The sequence below is a fragment of the Chiloscyllium plagiosum genome, unplaced genomic scaffold, assembly GCF_037043375.1.
Source record: "Chiloscyllium plagiosum isolate Xiang-an unplaced genomic scaffold, Cpla_swu_hap1 HiC_scaffold_3, whole genome shotgun sequence".
Taxonomy (NCBI): Eukaryota; Metazoa; Chordata; class Chondrichthyes; order Orectolobiformes; family Hemiscylliidae; genus Chiloscyllium; species Chiloscyllium plagiosum.
The window spans coordinates 105,905,074-105,920,192 of record NW_028270141.1 but is presented as its reverse complement, the minus strand read 5'-3'; the positions used below and the strand labels follow the sequence as shown (position 1 = coordinate 105,920,192).

Sequence of the window (15,119 nt, the reverse complement as noted above, 5' to 3'; positions counted from 1 at the left end):
GAATTTAGGGAAGAATTAAATTCGCTTACTCCACTCGACTTCTTGAGGTTGATGATTTCTAGTGGGAATGGAGGGGGTAGTTCATCTTCCTACCCCCCCAGTTCAAGAGACACCCAGGAATTATTACGGAATATATTACGGGGAACAAAGAAATGGCAGAAGAGTTGAATTGGTACTTCAGATCTGTGTTCACTGGGGAAGACACAAGCAATCTTCCTGAGGTAACAGTGGCTGAAGGACCTGAACTGAAGGGAATTTATATTTGCCAGGAATTGGTGTTGGAGAGACTGTTAGGTCTGAAGGTTGATAAATCCCCGGGGCCTGATGGTCTATACTCCAGGGTACTGAAGGAGGTGGCTCTAGAAATCGTGGATGCGTTGGTGATTATTTTCCAGAGTTTGATAGATTCAGGATCAGTTCCTGCGGATTGGAGGATGGCTAATGTTGTACCACTTTTTAAGAAAGGTGGGAGAGAGAAAGCAGGAAATTATAGACCAGTTAGTCTGACCTCATTGGTGGGAAAGATGCTAAAGTCTATTATAAAGGATGAAATTACGACACATCTGGATAGCAGTAACAGGATAGGTCAGAGTCAGCATGGATTTACGAAGGGGAAATCATGCTTGACTAATCTTCTGGAATGTTTTGAGGATGTAACTCTGAAGATGGACAAGGGAGATCCAGTGGATGTAGTGTACCTGGACTTTCAGAAAGCCTTTGATAAAGTTCCACATAGGAGGTTAGTGAGCAAAATTAGGGCACATGGTATTGGGGGCAAAGTACTGACTTGGATTGAAAATTGGTTGGCTGACTGGAAACAAAGAGTAGTGATAAACGGCTCCCTTTCAGAATGGCAGGCGGTGACCAGTGGGGTACCGCAGCGATCAGTGCTGGGACCGCAGCTTTTTACAATATATATTAATGATATAGAAGATGGTATTAATAGTAACATTAGCAAATTTGCTGATGATACAAAGCTGGGTGGCAGGGTGAAATGTGATGAGGATGTTAGGAGATTACAGGGTGACCTGGACAGGTTAGGTGAGTGGACAGATGCATGGCAGATGCAGTTTAATGTGGATAAATGTATGGTTATCCACTTTGGTGGCAAGAACAGGAAGGCAGATTACTACCTAAATGGAGTCAAGTTAGGTAAAGGGGCAGTACAAGAGATCTGGGTGTTCTTGTACACCAGTCAATGAAGGCAAGCATGCAGGTACAGCAGGTAGTGAAGAAAGCTAATAGCATGCTGGCCTTCATAACAAGAGGGATTGAGTATAAAAGCAAAGAGGTTCTTCTGCAGCTGTACAGGGCCCTGGTGAGACCACACCTGGAGTACTGTGTGCAGTTCTGGTCTCCAAATTTGAGGAAAGACATTCTGGCTATTGAGGGAGTGCAGCGTAGGTTCATGAGGTCAATTCCTGGAATGGCGGGGCTATCTTATGTTGAAAGATTGGAACGACTGGGCTTGTATACCCTTGAGTTTAGAAGACTGAGAAGGGATCTGATTGAGACGTATAAGATTATTAAAGGATTGGACACTCTGGAGGCAGGAAACATGTTTCCGCTGATGGGTGAGTCCCGAACCAGAGGACACAGCTTAAAAATACGGGGTAGGCCATTTAGGACAGAGATGAGGAGAAACGTCTTCACCCAGAGAATGGTGGGTGTGTGGAATGCTCTGCCCCAGAAGGCAGTGGAGGCCCAGTCTCTGGATTCGTTTAAGAAAGAGTTGGATAGAGCTCTCAAGGATAGTGGAATCAAGGGTTATGGAGATAAGGCAGGAACAGGATACTGATTGAGGATGATCAGCCATGATCATAATGAATGGTGGTGCAGGCTCGAAGGGCAGAATGGCCTACTCCTGCACCTATTGTCTATTAAATTGCTTTCATTCACCTGTATAGGCTTCAACAGCATTCTCAAAGTGTTTTGAAAGGCAGCATGCCTTCACAGTCTCCCTTTGGAGTTGAATCTCTCTCTGAAGTATCTTTTCTTGAACCTGGAAAAAGGTTGGGGATCTCCCAGGAGAAACCCAGAATCTATAATGAACTACCTTTGAAGAGGCGGGTGGATTTCCACTCTTGCACTATTGAGATTCTCCAAAGGAAATGAAGATGATAATGTAGAACTTAAATCAAAATTAAGATAAATTGTAAATTGTGGGCGGCACGGTGGCACAGTGGTTAGCACTGCTGCCTCACAGCGCCAGGGACCCGGGTTCAATTCCCGCCTCAGGCGACTGACTGTGTGGAGTTTGCACATTCTCCCCGTGTCTGCGTGGGTTTCCTCCGGGTGCTCCGGTTTCCTCCCACAGTCCAAAGATGTGCAGGTCAGGTGAATTGGCCATGCTAAATTGCCAGTAGTGTTAGGTAAGGGGTAGATGTAGGGGTATGGGTGGGTTGCGCTTCGGCGGGTCGGTGTGGACTTGTTGGGCCGAAGGGCCTGTTTCCACACTGTAAGTAATCTAATCTAATCTAATCTAAAACATATGTAATTGCTCTGTTATGCCATTCCCCACCTTTTCTAGCTTTCTCCTTGTCTCTAAGCAAAAGAAATTGTCAATTTTGCTGATTGTCCTGTATTCAGGATCTTTCCTTTCATGTCCAATTAAGTCAGTGGGGAAATGTTGATTTTTTTTTCTCTCCTCGATGAGAGACATTTGATTCTTTTTACTTCTGCCTTCTTAATAAAGGTCGCCACCCACCCTCGGACAGAGATCTTCATATACTTTCCCCCAAATGGCAAAAGGCTTTTTATAGATCATAGATCAGTGAGTCATACAGTTCCAAAAAGGTCTTTCGATCCATTGAGTCTGAACCAAAAAACTACCTGGACTAGTTCCACTTTCCAGCACATGGCCCATAGTCTTGAATGTCAAGTACTAATCCAAATATTTCTAAAAGATTATGAAGTTTTCTATCTCAACATCCATCCAAGGCAATGCATTCCAAACACCCCGGCTCCCAACCCAAGTCTGGGTGAAAAGCGTTTTCCTTATTGTCCTTAACTCCCCTCTGAAACTCCTGCCTTTCCAATTAAAATTATGCTTCCTTGTTCATGACCCTTCAGTCCTTTTATTCACCCTGTCTGTACATTTCATAACCTTCTACACCTCAATCAGCTCCCCCCCAACCTTCTCTGCTCCAAAGAAAACAGCCTGAGCTCATCCTACCTCTCTTCACTGTTGAAATGCTCCATCCCAAGCAGCATCCCAGTGAATTTCCTCTGCACCCCCTCCAGCCTTTACTGTGTGACCAGAACCACAGCCATTACTCCAGTTGTGACCTAACTAGACTTCTACACAGCTCCAACATGACCTCCCTGCCCACATAATCTATGCCACAACTGTCCCGTATGCCTTCTTAGCTGTTTTATTAAGCTGTCCTGCCACCTTCCAAGATCTGTTAACTAGCACCCAAGATCCCTCTGTTCCTTTAGGCTTCCTAGAGTCCTGCCATCCATTGAGTATTCCCTTGTCTCATTTCTCCTTCCAAGGTGCATCAGGGTTAAATTCCATCTGACTAATCCATCTATATCCTCCCATAACCTAACACCTTCCTTCTTGCTGTCAACCATCCAGCCAATCTTTGTGTCATCCCAAACTTACTTATCATCTACAATGGACCGAGCACTGATCCCTATTGTACGGCACTGCGCAGAGGGCTCAGTCATAGAAACAGCTTTTATCACCACCCTCTATGTCCTAATACTATCCTAGTTCTGGATTCTTCTAGCCAAGTTATCCTGGATCCCATGAGCTTTTACCTTCCTTACCTTCCCCATGTGGAACCTTGTCAACGGCCTTTCCCACAGAAGCTTTGAGGGATTCTCAAAAGAAACAGAGTCTCAGGAATATCTTGGCAGAAAGAGCTCAGATTGTGGCGTTTCCCTACTACCTCTTGGTAATGATCACTCCAGCTTTAGTCCCTCAGCATATAATTCTGAATCTTGAAATATGGCAGCCTGCAACACTTGATCAAGAACAGCTCCTGGAAACTGGAAGACAGACCATCTTTCAATGAGTTGATGGTCCTTGAGGTGCAATTGATGTTTGTCTTAATGTGATTCCAAGGGAACAACCTGTTGAGCACAGAGTACTGGATCACGGAGCTTCTCGAAATGAACCTCAACAAAAAGCACTGCATCGCTCTCCAAGAAAAAGTCTTAGATACGCACCCCTGGTCAGTCCACTTGCCAAGACATCTACAATCATCTGTTTGATTCCAGTTACATTATGACTTTGATAAAGACCTGGCTCACAGGTGATAATGCTTAACCCTGACTAAAACAACCCAATTACACTTTCTATCCTTTTCTGTATCCAAGCCGTCAGTGATAACTATGGCCCTTATCATCAAATTACATCATGGCTGCTACCCCAATGCATTTGGCACTTTTTCCATCTTCAAACATTTAATCAGGTTCCACCCGTTACAGACATTAGACCAGTATTTGAACATTTAGAAGGAATCTTGCGTGTCGTCGGGGAAAAGTAGGCAGATCAACTGTTTACATGTCCAGCTTTATCTATGTAAGCACAGCAATAATTTTGCTCTTTTCATAAAGCTGATTTTTTTTTCATTTGAAACGCTTTAATTTTTTCCTTTTCAGACTGCCTTAGCCTGCCCTTCAATACTAGTTAATATGCTGGGTTTTGTACTCTCTGAAATACCAAACTGGCAACAGGGGCATGTTTTGCACTGTCAGCTTTCTGAATTAATGTGGTGTAATGTCGGGTTATGAATATGGCATGAACATCACAGCAAGCCTTTCAGCTGGACATTGTTCCCTACCCACTGCCCAAAACCTAATATCTCCCCCTTCCCTTTCATATATCCAAAGATTTTGCTGGTTTGGTGTATGATTAGAAGTACCGTACAGTTGTATAGACCCTTCTGACTTTTAATAATTTTATGTGGTGCTTGTTTCCTCCACAGACTGAAATTGTCACATGCGCTAAACAGGTAGAAATGCTGGAGCGTCAGTTAGAGAGACAAATATTGGAGCTGAATGATATAGTCAAATCAAAGGCAGCTGTACCCACCGCCCAAGTCTATGTGAGTGTTTATGAAATTTGTTTCTCCCATTTTTAAACTTGTGGAACAAAGGAAGAAAAGAATCATGTGAAAAAGAGAATGATAGTTTGTTATCATAATTTTTTCACTCCTGGCCATGGTACAGAATGGTGAGAGAGACAGGAAAATGTTAATAGAATTAGCATTAGATGTTATTGCCACAGGTACTCAAGTACAGAAACACAGGAGTGCAGTGAGAAGTTTACAAAGTTGACATTTTCTGGCCACATCTTAAAATGCAAAGCCAGAATTTCTAAAAATAAAGCAGGGGAAGAAATAAAAGAAACAGAGCCAAATTAAAAGGAAAACGTCCAGACCTCAAAGTCTTATCTCACTGGGCCTAGCACTGGCCTGGGGTCTCAGTGAGCCCCCTCCTGCGGCATGCTCCATCCAATCCCCTTTGCTGCCTCCACTGCTGCCACCAATCGCCATGAGGAGCCATATGTGTTACCGCCACAGCCTCACATGCTCAGAAAGTCAGGCCCCTCCTGTCGATGCCCCTGACAAAGAGTGGGAAAGGCCTCACCCTTTCCTTATCATCTACACCGTTGAAAATGGCAAAGCTGGGTGGAAGGAGGATTGTTACCTTGCTAATGTTCTTAGAAATCCAGCATGCTCAAATGTGACAAATTGGGAAAATGCCAATGGCATCAAATAAGCTTTAATTTAGAAATGATCACATCAGCACATTCTACACCGACACTCACTTTGACATCAGGCCAAGACCCCTAATTGACTTCTTTTTGGTTATTTCCAGCCCAATGTATTCTACTTTACAAATCAAGGTAAACCAGTAATGCCTCCACTAAAATAGCAGAAAGAGGATTATTATAAAGCAGATGAAGCTTTTAACAATAGCACTAACACCAATGATTTATTATTGTCACATGCACCAAAATACAGTGGAAAAGTATTGTTCTGGGTGCTATCCAGGCAAATTCTACACATTCCAGGCAAATTGTATACATTTAAAACATAATCTATAAGATTGCAAAATTCTTCAAATTTATATTAAACCTATTGTAAATTTTGTTTTACCTATGTTACAGCCTCATTTTATTGCTCTCTCCAACCTGTGGACCTCTTTCCAAGATGAGTTGGTACTGCTCAGTGTCTTCAGCAACTTAGTAACCAACTTGGATCCATACTTAGCAACTCACTCACAGCTGTTTCCAGATGGGGTCATTGGGCCCTTACTGGAAGGAGTGGTTGTGAAAACGGATGAGCAGAGGTTAAGTGAAGTATCAGGTATGCCCAGCAGGGACAGAAGTTTGAAACAAAATTACAAATTTGAAACACTGGTGTGATGCTTTGGTTTTCAGAAAGGCACAGTTGGAATTTGAGCGCGGTGTAGATTTTTGGTTACAATTTAAACCCAAATCCCACAATCAGTATTTTTATGGGTGAGGTAACTCAGCAAACTTTACTCGTTATGAAGGAAGCGTAGAACTATATGGAGCTAATACAGAAGATCACAAACTATTATTACTGAAATTAGAAAGTAGGTAGTAAAGATTATACAGAGTGTGTGTATATTATAAATTCACAATGAATAGTGTATAAATGGGGGGTAGTGAGATATATCCTCACATATTCAGTCAATAGTGTTGAGGTCATAAAAGTCTAAAACATTATATTGTTAACTCTAATATAAATCCAAATGTAATTGTTTCTCTTTTAAACACTGACTCCCAAAACAAGTTCAATGTGGAACACAATAGCTATTTCCCCCCCTCCCATCGTGCAGTAACATTACATGCAACATTACAAATTAGACAAAAGGTATCCCAAATCAATTCGAAAGGATGAGGATGAGGGTAGAGGTTGGGGAGTGAGGAGTGTGATGGTAAGTAGAGGGAAGATTGAGGTTGTACATCTATCAGCCTATAAGATTAATTTTTATTTTAATGTTGTACAAGTGTATACTGCTATTAGGGAGCCTCGCTAGTCAGCTGCATTTATCATTAGATTAGATTAGATTCCTTACAGTGCAGAAACAGGCCCTTTGGCCCAACCAGTCCACACCGACCCTCGGAAGAGTAACCGACCCAAACTCATTTCCCTCTGACTAATGCACCTAATACTATGGGGCAATTTAGCATAACCAATTCACCTAACCCGCACATCTTTGGACTGTGGGAGGAAACCGGAGCACCCGAAGGAAACCCACGCAGACACGGGGAGAATGTGCAAACTCCACACAGACAATCACCCAAGGCTGGAATTGACCCTGGAACCTTGGTACTGTGAGACAGCAGTGCTAACCACTGAGCCACCGTGCCCATAACACCATCAGGGCATTATGGATGGATAAATCCAGGAACGCACAATCACAGCTTTTGGCAGTACTCCCCACTGGATTAACAATTTTGAAAAACTGTTCCTAAGGAGTTAATACCAGAATTCTGGTGAACACACCAAGATCTACCTGATGGTGTGAGGCATTCTAGGTGCTGGTGTAAAACACATTCCTTTCCCTCAAGTGTTAAGCTCCAGTCTTTGCTGAATTAGCTAATCAAGTGTAAAACTGTAGAAGGGATGCTGTAATGAGCTCATTCTGATTGTTAATTCACTCACATTTCCAAGAAAATACTTGCATGTGAATATAGGTGATGCCTAATTAAGGCTTTGTTCTGAAAATCCTGCCACAATCAATTCGGCTACCAACTCTCATTCTCTGGGTTTACATCTGAAGAAAGGCCATTTAGGTACCAGAAAATACCAGGTATCTTTGGAATTGTATCTTGTCAATTGGTGGAGATAATTGATGTGAAAATTATAAACATTAAAAAATACTTGGCTTTCTTCAATTCTCTATGTCCCACCCTCATGCCTGCACCTTTCATTATGTGCCAGCTCACAGTTAACAGTAACTTTATTTTCCCTTTGGTTTTAATCATGTCCAATCTCATAATTATCACAAAAAAGTTTTTCCCTCAAATAATTTGTTTTCCAGCCAAGTTTAACAATCAAGTTTAATCCTTAGTAGGTATCATGCCCAATTTAGCAACCATGTTAACATCTCCAATATAAAAATTAACTGTCACGGTTTACAAATATTATCCTTCATCAGTCTGAAAATGATAATTACTCACAACTAATTCACGGAGGAATATATTTATCAAACTAGTAATGATCATGCACAATTTAAAAAAACAGATTCAATTTGATTCCCTTTCTTCAATGACTGTCATACATAATTTGATCATCAGATTTTATTCTTTCTGCATTCAGGGTGCTTAAATTTCATCAATTTTAAATTTAAATACTAGATGTGTTAAATTTGCCAATTAACAGTAATTTTATTTCTGTGCCGGCATCTAGTGTCCTGAGCTTCCCCTCTCAGGCCTGTATGGGGAGATCTCGGCCTTCCAATGCTCCAGGTTTTGTATTCTGTATTCTCAGAGGATGAGAAACAAATCCAATATCAATCCCACTTCAACTGGTGTCCCTCTCCAGAAAACACCTACACAACTGTTGGACGTCTTGGCCCTTTGTGGTCATCTCTTTCTCAGCTGCTCCACGGCCCTGTCAATGTCCAGGAGCAACACCAGGGGAGGTACAGTGGGAGATCAACCAAAACTGTTGTCATCAGGTTTTATTTTTCCTGCATCCAGGAGCATTATATTGCTCAGGCACAGTGAATTAGAGACATGGATAATGATAGAGGAGGAGGCAATGGCCCAGTGGCTAGGCATTAATCCAGTCACCCAGATAATGTTCAGGGGGCCTGGGTTTGAATCCCACCACGGCATATGGTGGAATCTGAATTCAATAAAAAACGGGAATCATAATCTAAGGATGACCGATAAACCATTGTTGATTGTCAGGAAAATCCCATCTGGTTCACTAATGTCCTTTAAGGAAGGAGTCTGGTCTACTTATCACACCAGACCCACAGTAGAGTGGTTGACTCTTAACAATAAATAGATAATAAGTGCTGCCTTGGCCAGTGATACCCATGTCCTGTGAATGAACAATAGTAGTGTCCTGATATTTCTGTGCAGTCATTATTTAATGAATGGAAAATTGAGTCAGGCTCCCTTATTAGATGTACAATCCTTTCTACGTGATTCTCCTTTGCTCAGGCAATCGTATATGTTCAGGAGTAATAAGAGGAAAAAAAAACGTTCTGATTGTATTGATGTAATTGAGGTGATTATTAAATTATGTATCTCTAAGGATGAGCAAAAGCACCAATTGTTCCTTGAATTGTTTGGTACTCAGGGCAAAGAATTAACCCATCAGACTTCAAGAACCGAGAGTGGGTCTTCCCAGAAGACAGACTAGCATACTGTCAACCAACTTTACAGTATCGAGGATTCTGTGCCTACACACTTGGTGCAAGACATGGTCTCCTTCTGAGAGGTATGTAAGATTCACCAGTCATCTGCTCAGTTGAAACAATTTGCTTAATTCATGAAAAAACTTCTTCTTGATCTGCACATCTGAGTGTCTGACAAGGAAAGCAGCTAGCCAGTGCTCAGTTCCTGCCACATGAACAGGCTGCTCGGTGGTGCAGAAAAGCTGGTTATTAGTAGCTCTGCTTCGATGGTAGTGGTAACCCCAACAGCTGGCATTTCACTAACTTCTGTCACATTGTAAATAGAGTCATAGAGATGTATAGCACGGAAACAGACCCTTCGGTCCAAACCAATCTAGTCCCACCTGCTATATTAGCAGAGCTGACCAAACACTTGGTGAAAAGTTAATGTTGTAATCTGTCTTATAGGAGAAAATAGAGGGCCAGAAAGTATTAGGGAGGGAATTCCACAGCATTATGCCTCAGCAAATGGGGCAAAGAAGAGCAACTGTCCATGTTGCCAATGCTTTAGGGAAAGCCTGAACTTTATTTGGCATCGTCCCATGAAGGCATTAGAGATTGGAAACTTGGCAATATAGGGATGCTAGAGGGGTGATGCTACAAAACATTTTGTCACTATGTCACTGGATGTCACCTTTAATTGTGCTGATCCTTATCTTTTTAGGCCTCCTTTGGTTTGTTCTAGCAAATAACGATCCTATCATTTAGTTAAATTAAAATGGAATGTACTTTCCACTTTGCCAAAAAATGTGTAAATTGAGTTATCCCCCTCAGAAGATCCAATAGCCTTCTGAAAGTGTTGAAATATAATGGGCTAGATTTTGTAACGGAAATGTTGGTGAGTCTAAATTGGACAGCAATTTCCAGCAGCTGTGCCCTATTGAACATAGAAATCGAAAGGTTGCTGTCTAATATACATTGTTTAACAGCTTTAAATTGAGGGGTGTTAGATATAGGACAATGTCAGAGGTAGTTTCTTTACTCAGAGAGTAGTAGGGGCGTGGAATGCCCTGCCTGCAACAGTAGTAGACTCACCAACTTTAAGGACATTTAAATGGTCATTGGATAAACATATGGATCCAGATGGAATAGTGTAGGTTAGATGGCCTTCAGATTGGTTTTACAGGTCGGCACAACATTGAGGGCCAAAGGGCCTGTACTGTGCTGTAATCTTCTATGTTCTATGTTCTATGACAGCATACCCCTGCTGTGTAAGGATTTCTGCTCCTCTAATATGAGAATGGCAACACGTTGGGTGGATTGATTTTTATCATAGAAAAGCAGTCATTTTATTGGGACTATGTTTCTACAAAAACTGTTTCTGGTGCAGGCATTAGGTGCCCTGTAAACCATGCATAAAAATGCAATATCCAATTTTAATTCAGCACTTTTATGGTTTTCTCAGTCTGTGCTGTCCACAAGGATCTGGGCCAGAATATTAGGTATTGGTAACATCTGGCTGACTGCATTTACAGAACCAGCATTTAGTTTCAAGCTGTTTACCATTGGCTCCATTGGTTCTGTGCCTAGTGGATACTGAAAGTGATGTGAAGAATGCATAGGGAGGGGTGGCAGGCATAGGGGAAGGGCTCTGGGGTATCTGAAGGAGGTCTTGGAGGGAGCATGAGGGCTGGCTAGGAGGATGAGGTTAAGATCTTGTGAGGTTACAGATGGGCTTGTGTGCCTGGACCAAAATTATATCAGCGGGGGCCTCTTTCACAGAGACGTGGCTGTGAATTTGGGAATTTTCCTGACCCGTGTTTCTCGTCTCTTGTTTCAAAATCTGGCCTTAACAAATATGACCAATAACGTGATCCTTTGTCATTGACTTGATTGCAATGAGTGCATTATTAGAGTACTTTATACTTTAGGTGGAAGATATAAGTGGGCTAAATATCTACTGCATTTATGGTGATCAGTGTGATTTTAAACTTATATATTTAAGACCGTGAGACAAAACAGCAGAAGCCATTCCATCAATTATGTCCACTCCACCACTCAATGAGATCATGGCTGATCTGATAATCCTTAACTCTAGTTTTCTCCCTTATCCCCATAACTTTTGATTCCCTTAATGCTTAGAAAACTGTATACTCTCGCCTTGAATATACTTCATGTGCCAGCCTTGATAGCCCTATGCATTAAAACATTTTGCTCCAATCCAAAAATATGACAAGCAAATTCTATTGAGAAGAACTTGTTACAAAATTGTCTAAGATACTTAATAGAGCTCTACCAAAAAGATGGAAAAATTCAACATTGAAAAAAGTTCAGATGTTTCATCATGGAAAAGTGAGAATTCATAGATCAGAACCACTAGCATGGGTTATCAAAGACATAGGAACATAGGACACACTATTCCCAGCTGAGATGACAAAAACTTTATTGATATAACTTTATAACCAAGTATCAGGAGCTACATGTACGCATCAAAACAAAATGTTTCGAAAGCTCAGTTGTTCCTTTGTTTGGAATGTGCTTGACCTATTAGCTGAGATCATTGGGTTGTGGACATGTGGTAATATTAAAATTTAGTTTAGAATTTTCCCTTGTGTTATTATTCTTTTAAAAAGTAAAGCTCATAACTATTGCTCCTTGCTATTAACAGACTTCAAACAAAATGAGCAAAAAAAAAAGTAACTGATTGCAGGGCAAGATTCCCACTTCCTCCTATTTTTCAATTCTTCCCTTTCCAAATTAACTGTGGTTGTTCAAGCCAATTGTATCGGATGCCTGTGAATCGGCAATTATAAGACAAAACAAATTTATTGCTCATATATGAAAGTTTAATTTCTTGGCATTCCTAAGTTCCCTATCATTTTTTCCATTGATTTAATATGCCGTAAAACCCTTGCTTTTCCTGATTTATATTTTAATGATCTAGACCTTGGTATACAAGGAACAATTTCAAAGTTTGCAGATAATATACAGGACTTGGAAGCATTGTCAATTATGAGGAGGACTTCAAAGGGATTATGAAAGAATTTAAACGAGTATTATGTGCATTTCTGGAATCCACATTATAGGAGGGATGTGATAGCATTAGAGACAATGCAGAGGAGATTTACCAGCATGTTGCAAGGTTTCAATTATGAAGACAGATTGTACAGTCTGGATTGTTTATCTCGGAGAAGAGGAGGTTGAAAGAAGACATTGTTGACATGTATAAAATTATGAGGGGCATAAGTTAGGGTAGACAGGAAGAAAAGATTAGGTAAAAACAAGGACTGTAGATGCTGTAAACCAGATTCTGGATTAGAGTGGTGCTGGAAAAGCACAGCAGGTCAGGCAGCATCCGAGGAGCAGGAAAATCGATGTTTCGGGCAAAAGCCCTTCATCAGGAATAGAGGCAGGGTACCTGCAGAGTGGAGAGATAAATGAGAGGGGGGTGAGGAGAAAGTAGCATAGAGTACCATAGGTGAATGGGGGTGTGGATGGAGGTGATAGGCCAGAGAGGAGGGTGGAGTGGATAGGTGGAAAGGAAGATAGGCAGGTAGGACAGGTCATGAGGGCAGTGCTGAGCTGGAAGGTTGGAGCTGGGATGAGGTGGGGGAAGGGGAAATGAGGAAACTGGTGAAATCCACATTGATGCTATGGAGTTGAAGTGTTCCGAGGCGGAAGATGAGGCATTCTTCCTCCAGGCGTCGGGTGGTGAGGGAGAAGCGGTGAAGGAGGCCCAGGACCTGCCTGTCCTCGGCAGAGTGGGAGGGGGAGTTGAAATGTTGGGCCACAGGGCGGTGGGGTTGATTGGTGCGGGTGTCCCAGAGATGTTCCCTAAAGCACTCTGCTAGGAGGCATCCAGTCTCCCCAAGGTAGAGGAGACCGCATCAGGAGGAACGGAAGACTCCTCTTGATGAAAGGACTAATAACCAAGAGGCACGGATTTAAGGTAAGGAAAAATGTTTTCATCCAGAGGGTGGTGTGAATCTGGAACTCACTGTCTGTAAGGCTGACAGAGGCAAACATTCTCAAAACGATGGTACCTTAAATTTACCTGGACCATCTCTGACACCTCCCTCCCCTTCCTGCACCTCTCCACCTCCATTAATGACGACCGACTTGACACTGACATTTTTTACAAACCCACCGACTCCCACAGCTACCTGGATTACACCTCTTCCCACCCTACCTCTTGCAAAAGTGCCATCTCGTATTCCCAATTCCTCCGCCTCCGCCGTATCTGCTCCCAGGAGGACCAGTTCCACCACAGAACACACCAGATGGCCTCCTTCTTTAGAGACCACAATTTCCCTTCCCACATGGTTAAAGATGCCCTCCAACGCATCTCGTCCACATCCCGCACCTCCGCCCTCAGACCCCACCCCTCCAACCGTAACAAGGACAGAACGCCCCTGGTGCTCACCTTCCACTCTACCAACCTTCGCATAAATCAAATCATCCGCCGACATTTCTGCCACTTCCAAAAAGACCCCACCACCAGGGATATATTTCCCTCCCCACCCCTTTTCGCCTTCCGCAAAGACCGTTCCTTCCATGACTACCTGGTCAGGTCCACGCCCCCCTACAACCCACCCTTCCATCCTGGCACCTTCCCCTGCCACCGCAGGAACTGCAAAACCTGCACCCACACCTCCATCCAAGGCCCTAAAGGAGCCTTCCACATCCATCAAAGTTTTACCTGCACATCCACTAATATCATTGATTGTATCTGTTGCTCCCAATGCGGTCTCCTCTACACCTCCTAGCAGAGTGCTTTAGGGAACATCTCCAGGACACCTGCACCAATCAACCATACCGCCCTGTGGCCCAACATTTCAACTCCCCCTCCCACTCTGCCGAGGACATGGAGGTCCTGGGCCTCCTTCACCGCCGCTCCCTCACCACCAGACGCCTGGAGGAAGAATGCCTCATCTTCCGCCTCGGAACACTTCAACCCCAGGGCATCAATGTGGACTTCAACAGTTTCCTCATTTCCCCTTCCTCCACCTCACCCCAGTTCCAAACTTCCAGCTCAGCACTGTCCCCATGACTTGTCCTACCTGCCTATCTTCTTTTCCACCTATCCACTCCACCCACCCCCGCCCCTGACCTATCACCTTCATCCCCTCCCCACTCACCTATTGTACTGTATGCTACTTTCTCCCCACCCCCACCACTTTTGCCTGAAACGTCGATTTTACTGCTCCTCGGATGCTGCCTGAACTGCTGTGCTCTTCCAGCACCACTAATCCAGATTCTCAAAACAATGCCAAGACACACAAGGCTACAGGCCAAGTGCTGGTAAACAGAATTATAATGGTGATTGTTTTTAATTTGAGCCTGCATAATACGCCAAAGGGCCTTTTTCTGTGCTTTAGATCTCTATCATTCTCTGTTGATTTCATCTAATTGTAGAATAATAATCCAAGGAGTCAAGTTCCTGCATTATTTCTGCATATTCCTGCAATTTTTTTCCTGTTTCAAGTATGTCTCTAACTTGCTTTTGAAAGCTATAATTGAAGCTGTTTCCACCACTCCATCAGATAATGTATTTTCATTCCTAGAGATTCCATTAAAGAAGATTTCCTTCAAGTTGCCTTTGGTTGTTTTGCCTGTTATCTTTAATCTGTGTCCTCTGGTTCAGCCATTGGAAACAATTTCTCTTTATTGACCTTAACGTGCTACGATTCTCTCAAGGAAGTAATATGGACTGTTAGCCATTTCAGCACAAATGGGGATGCTGTGGGTTAAAACGTCAAAACTCCACATTGTGGATT

At 42.7% G+C, this 15,119-nt stretch overlaps 1 protein-coding gene and 1 long non-coding RNA gene across 2 annotated transcripts in view; one reads left to right on the top strand and one right to left on the bottom strand.

Moving 5' to 3' along the window:
* The window catches only part of LOC122548369 (uncharacterized), an 84,682-nt gene that overhangs the window by 47,027 nt on the left and 22,536 nt on the right, over positions 1–15,119 (bottom strand). The window lies entirely within an intron of this gene.
* cfap206 (cilia and flagella associated protein 206) overlaps positions 1–15,119 on the top strand; it is a 58,387-nt gene that overhangs the window by 31,875 nt on the left and 11,393 nt on the right. The window contains exons 8-10 of the mRNA XM_043686925.2: positions 4,941–5,060; positions 6,128–6,326; positions 9,306–9,446. Of these exons, the coding sequence (XP_043542860.1) occupies positions 4,941–5,060; positions 6,128–6,326; positions 9,306–9,446 (460 nt within the window). The remainder of the gene's footprint in view (positions 1–4,940; positions 5,061–6,127; positions 6,327–9,305; positions 9,447–15,119) is intronic.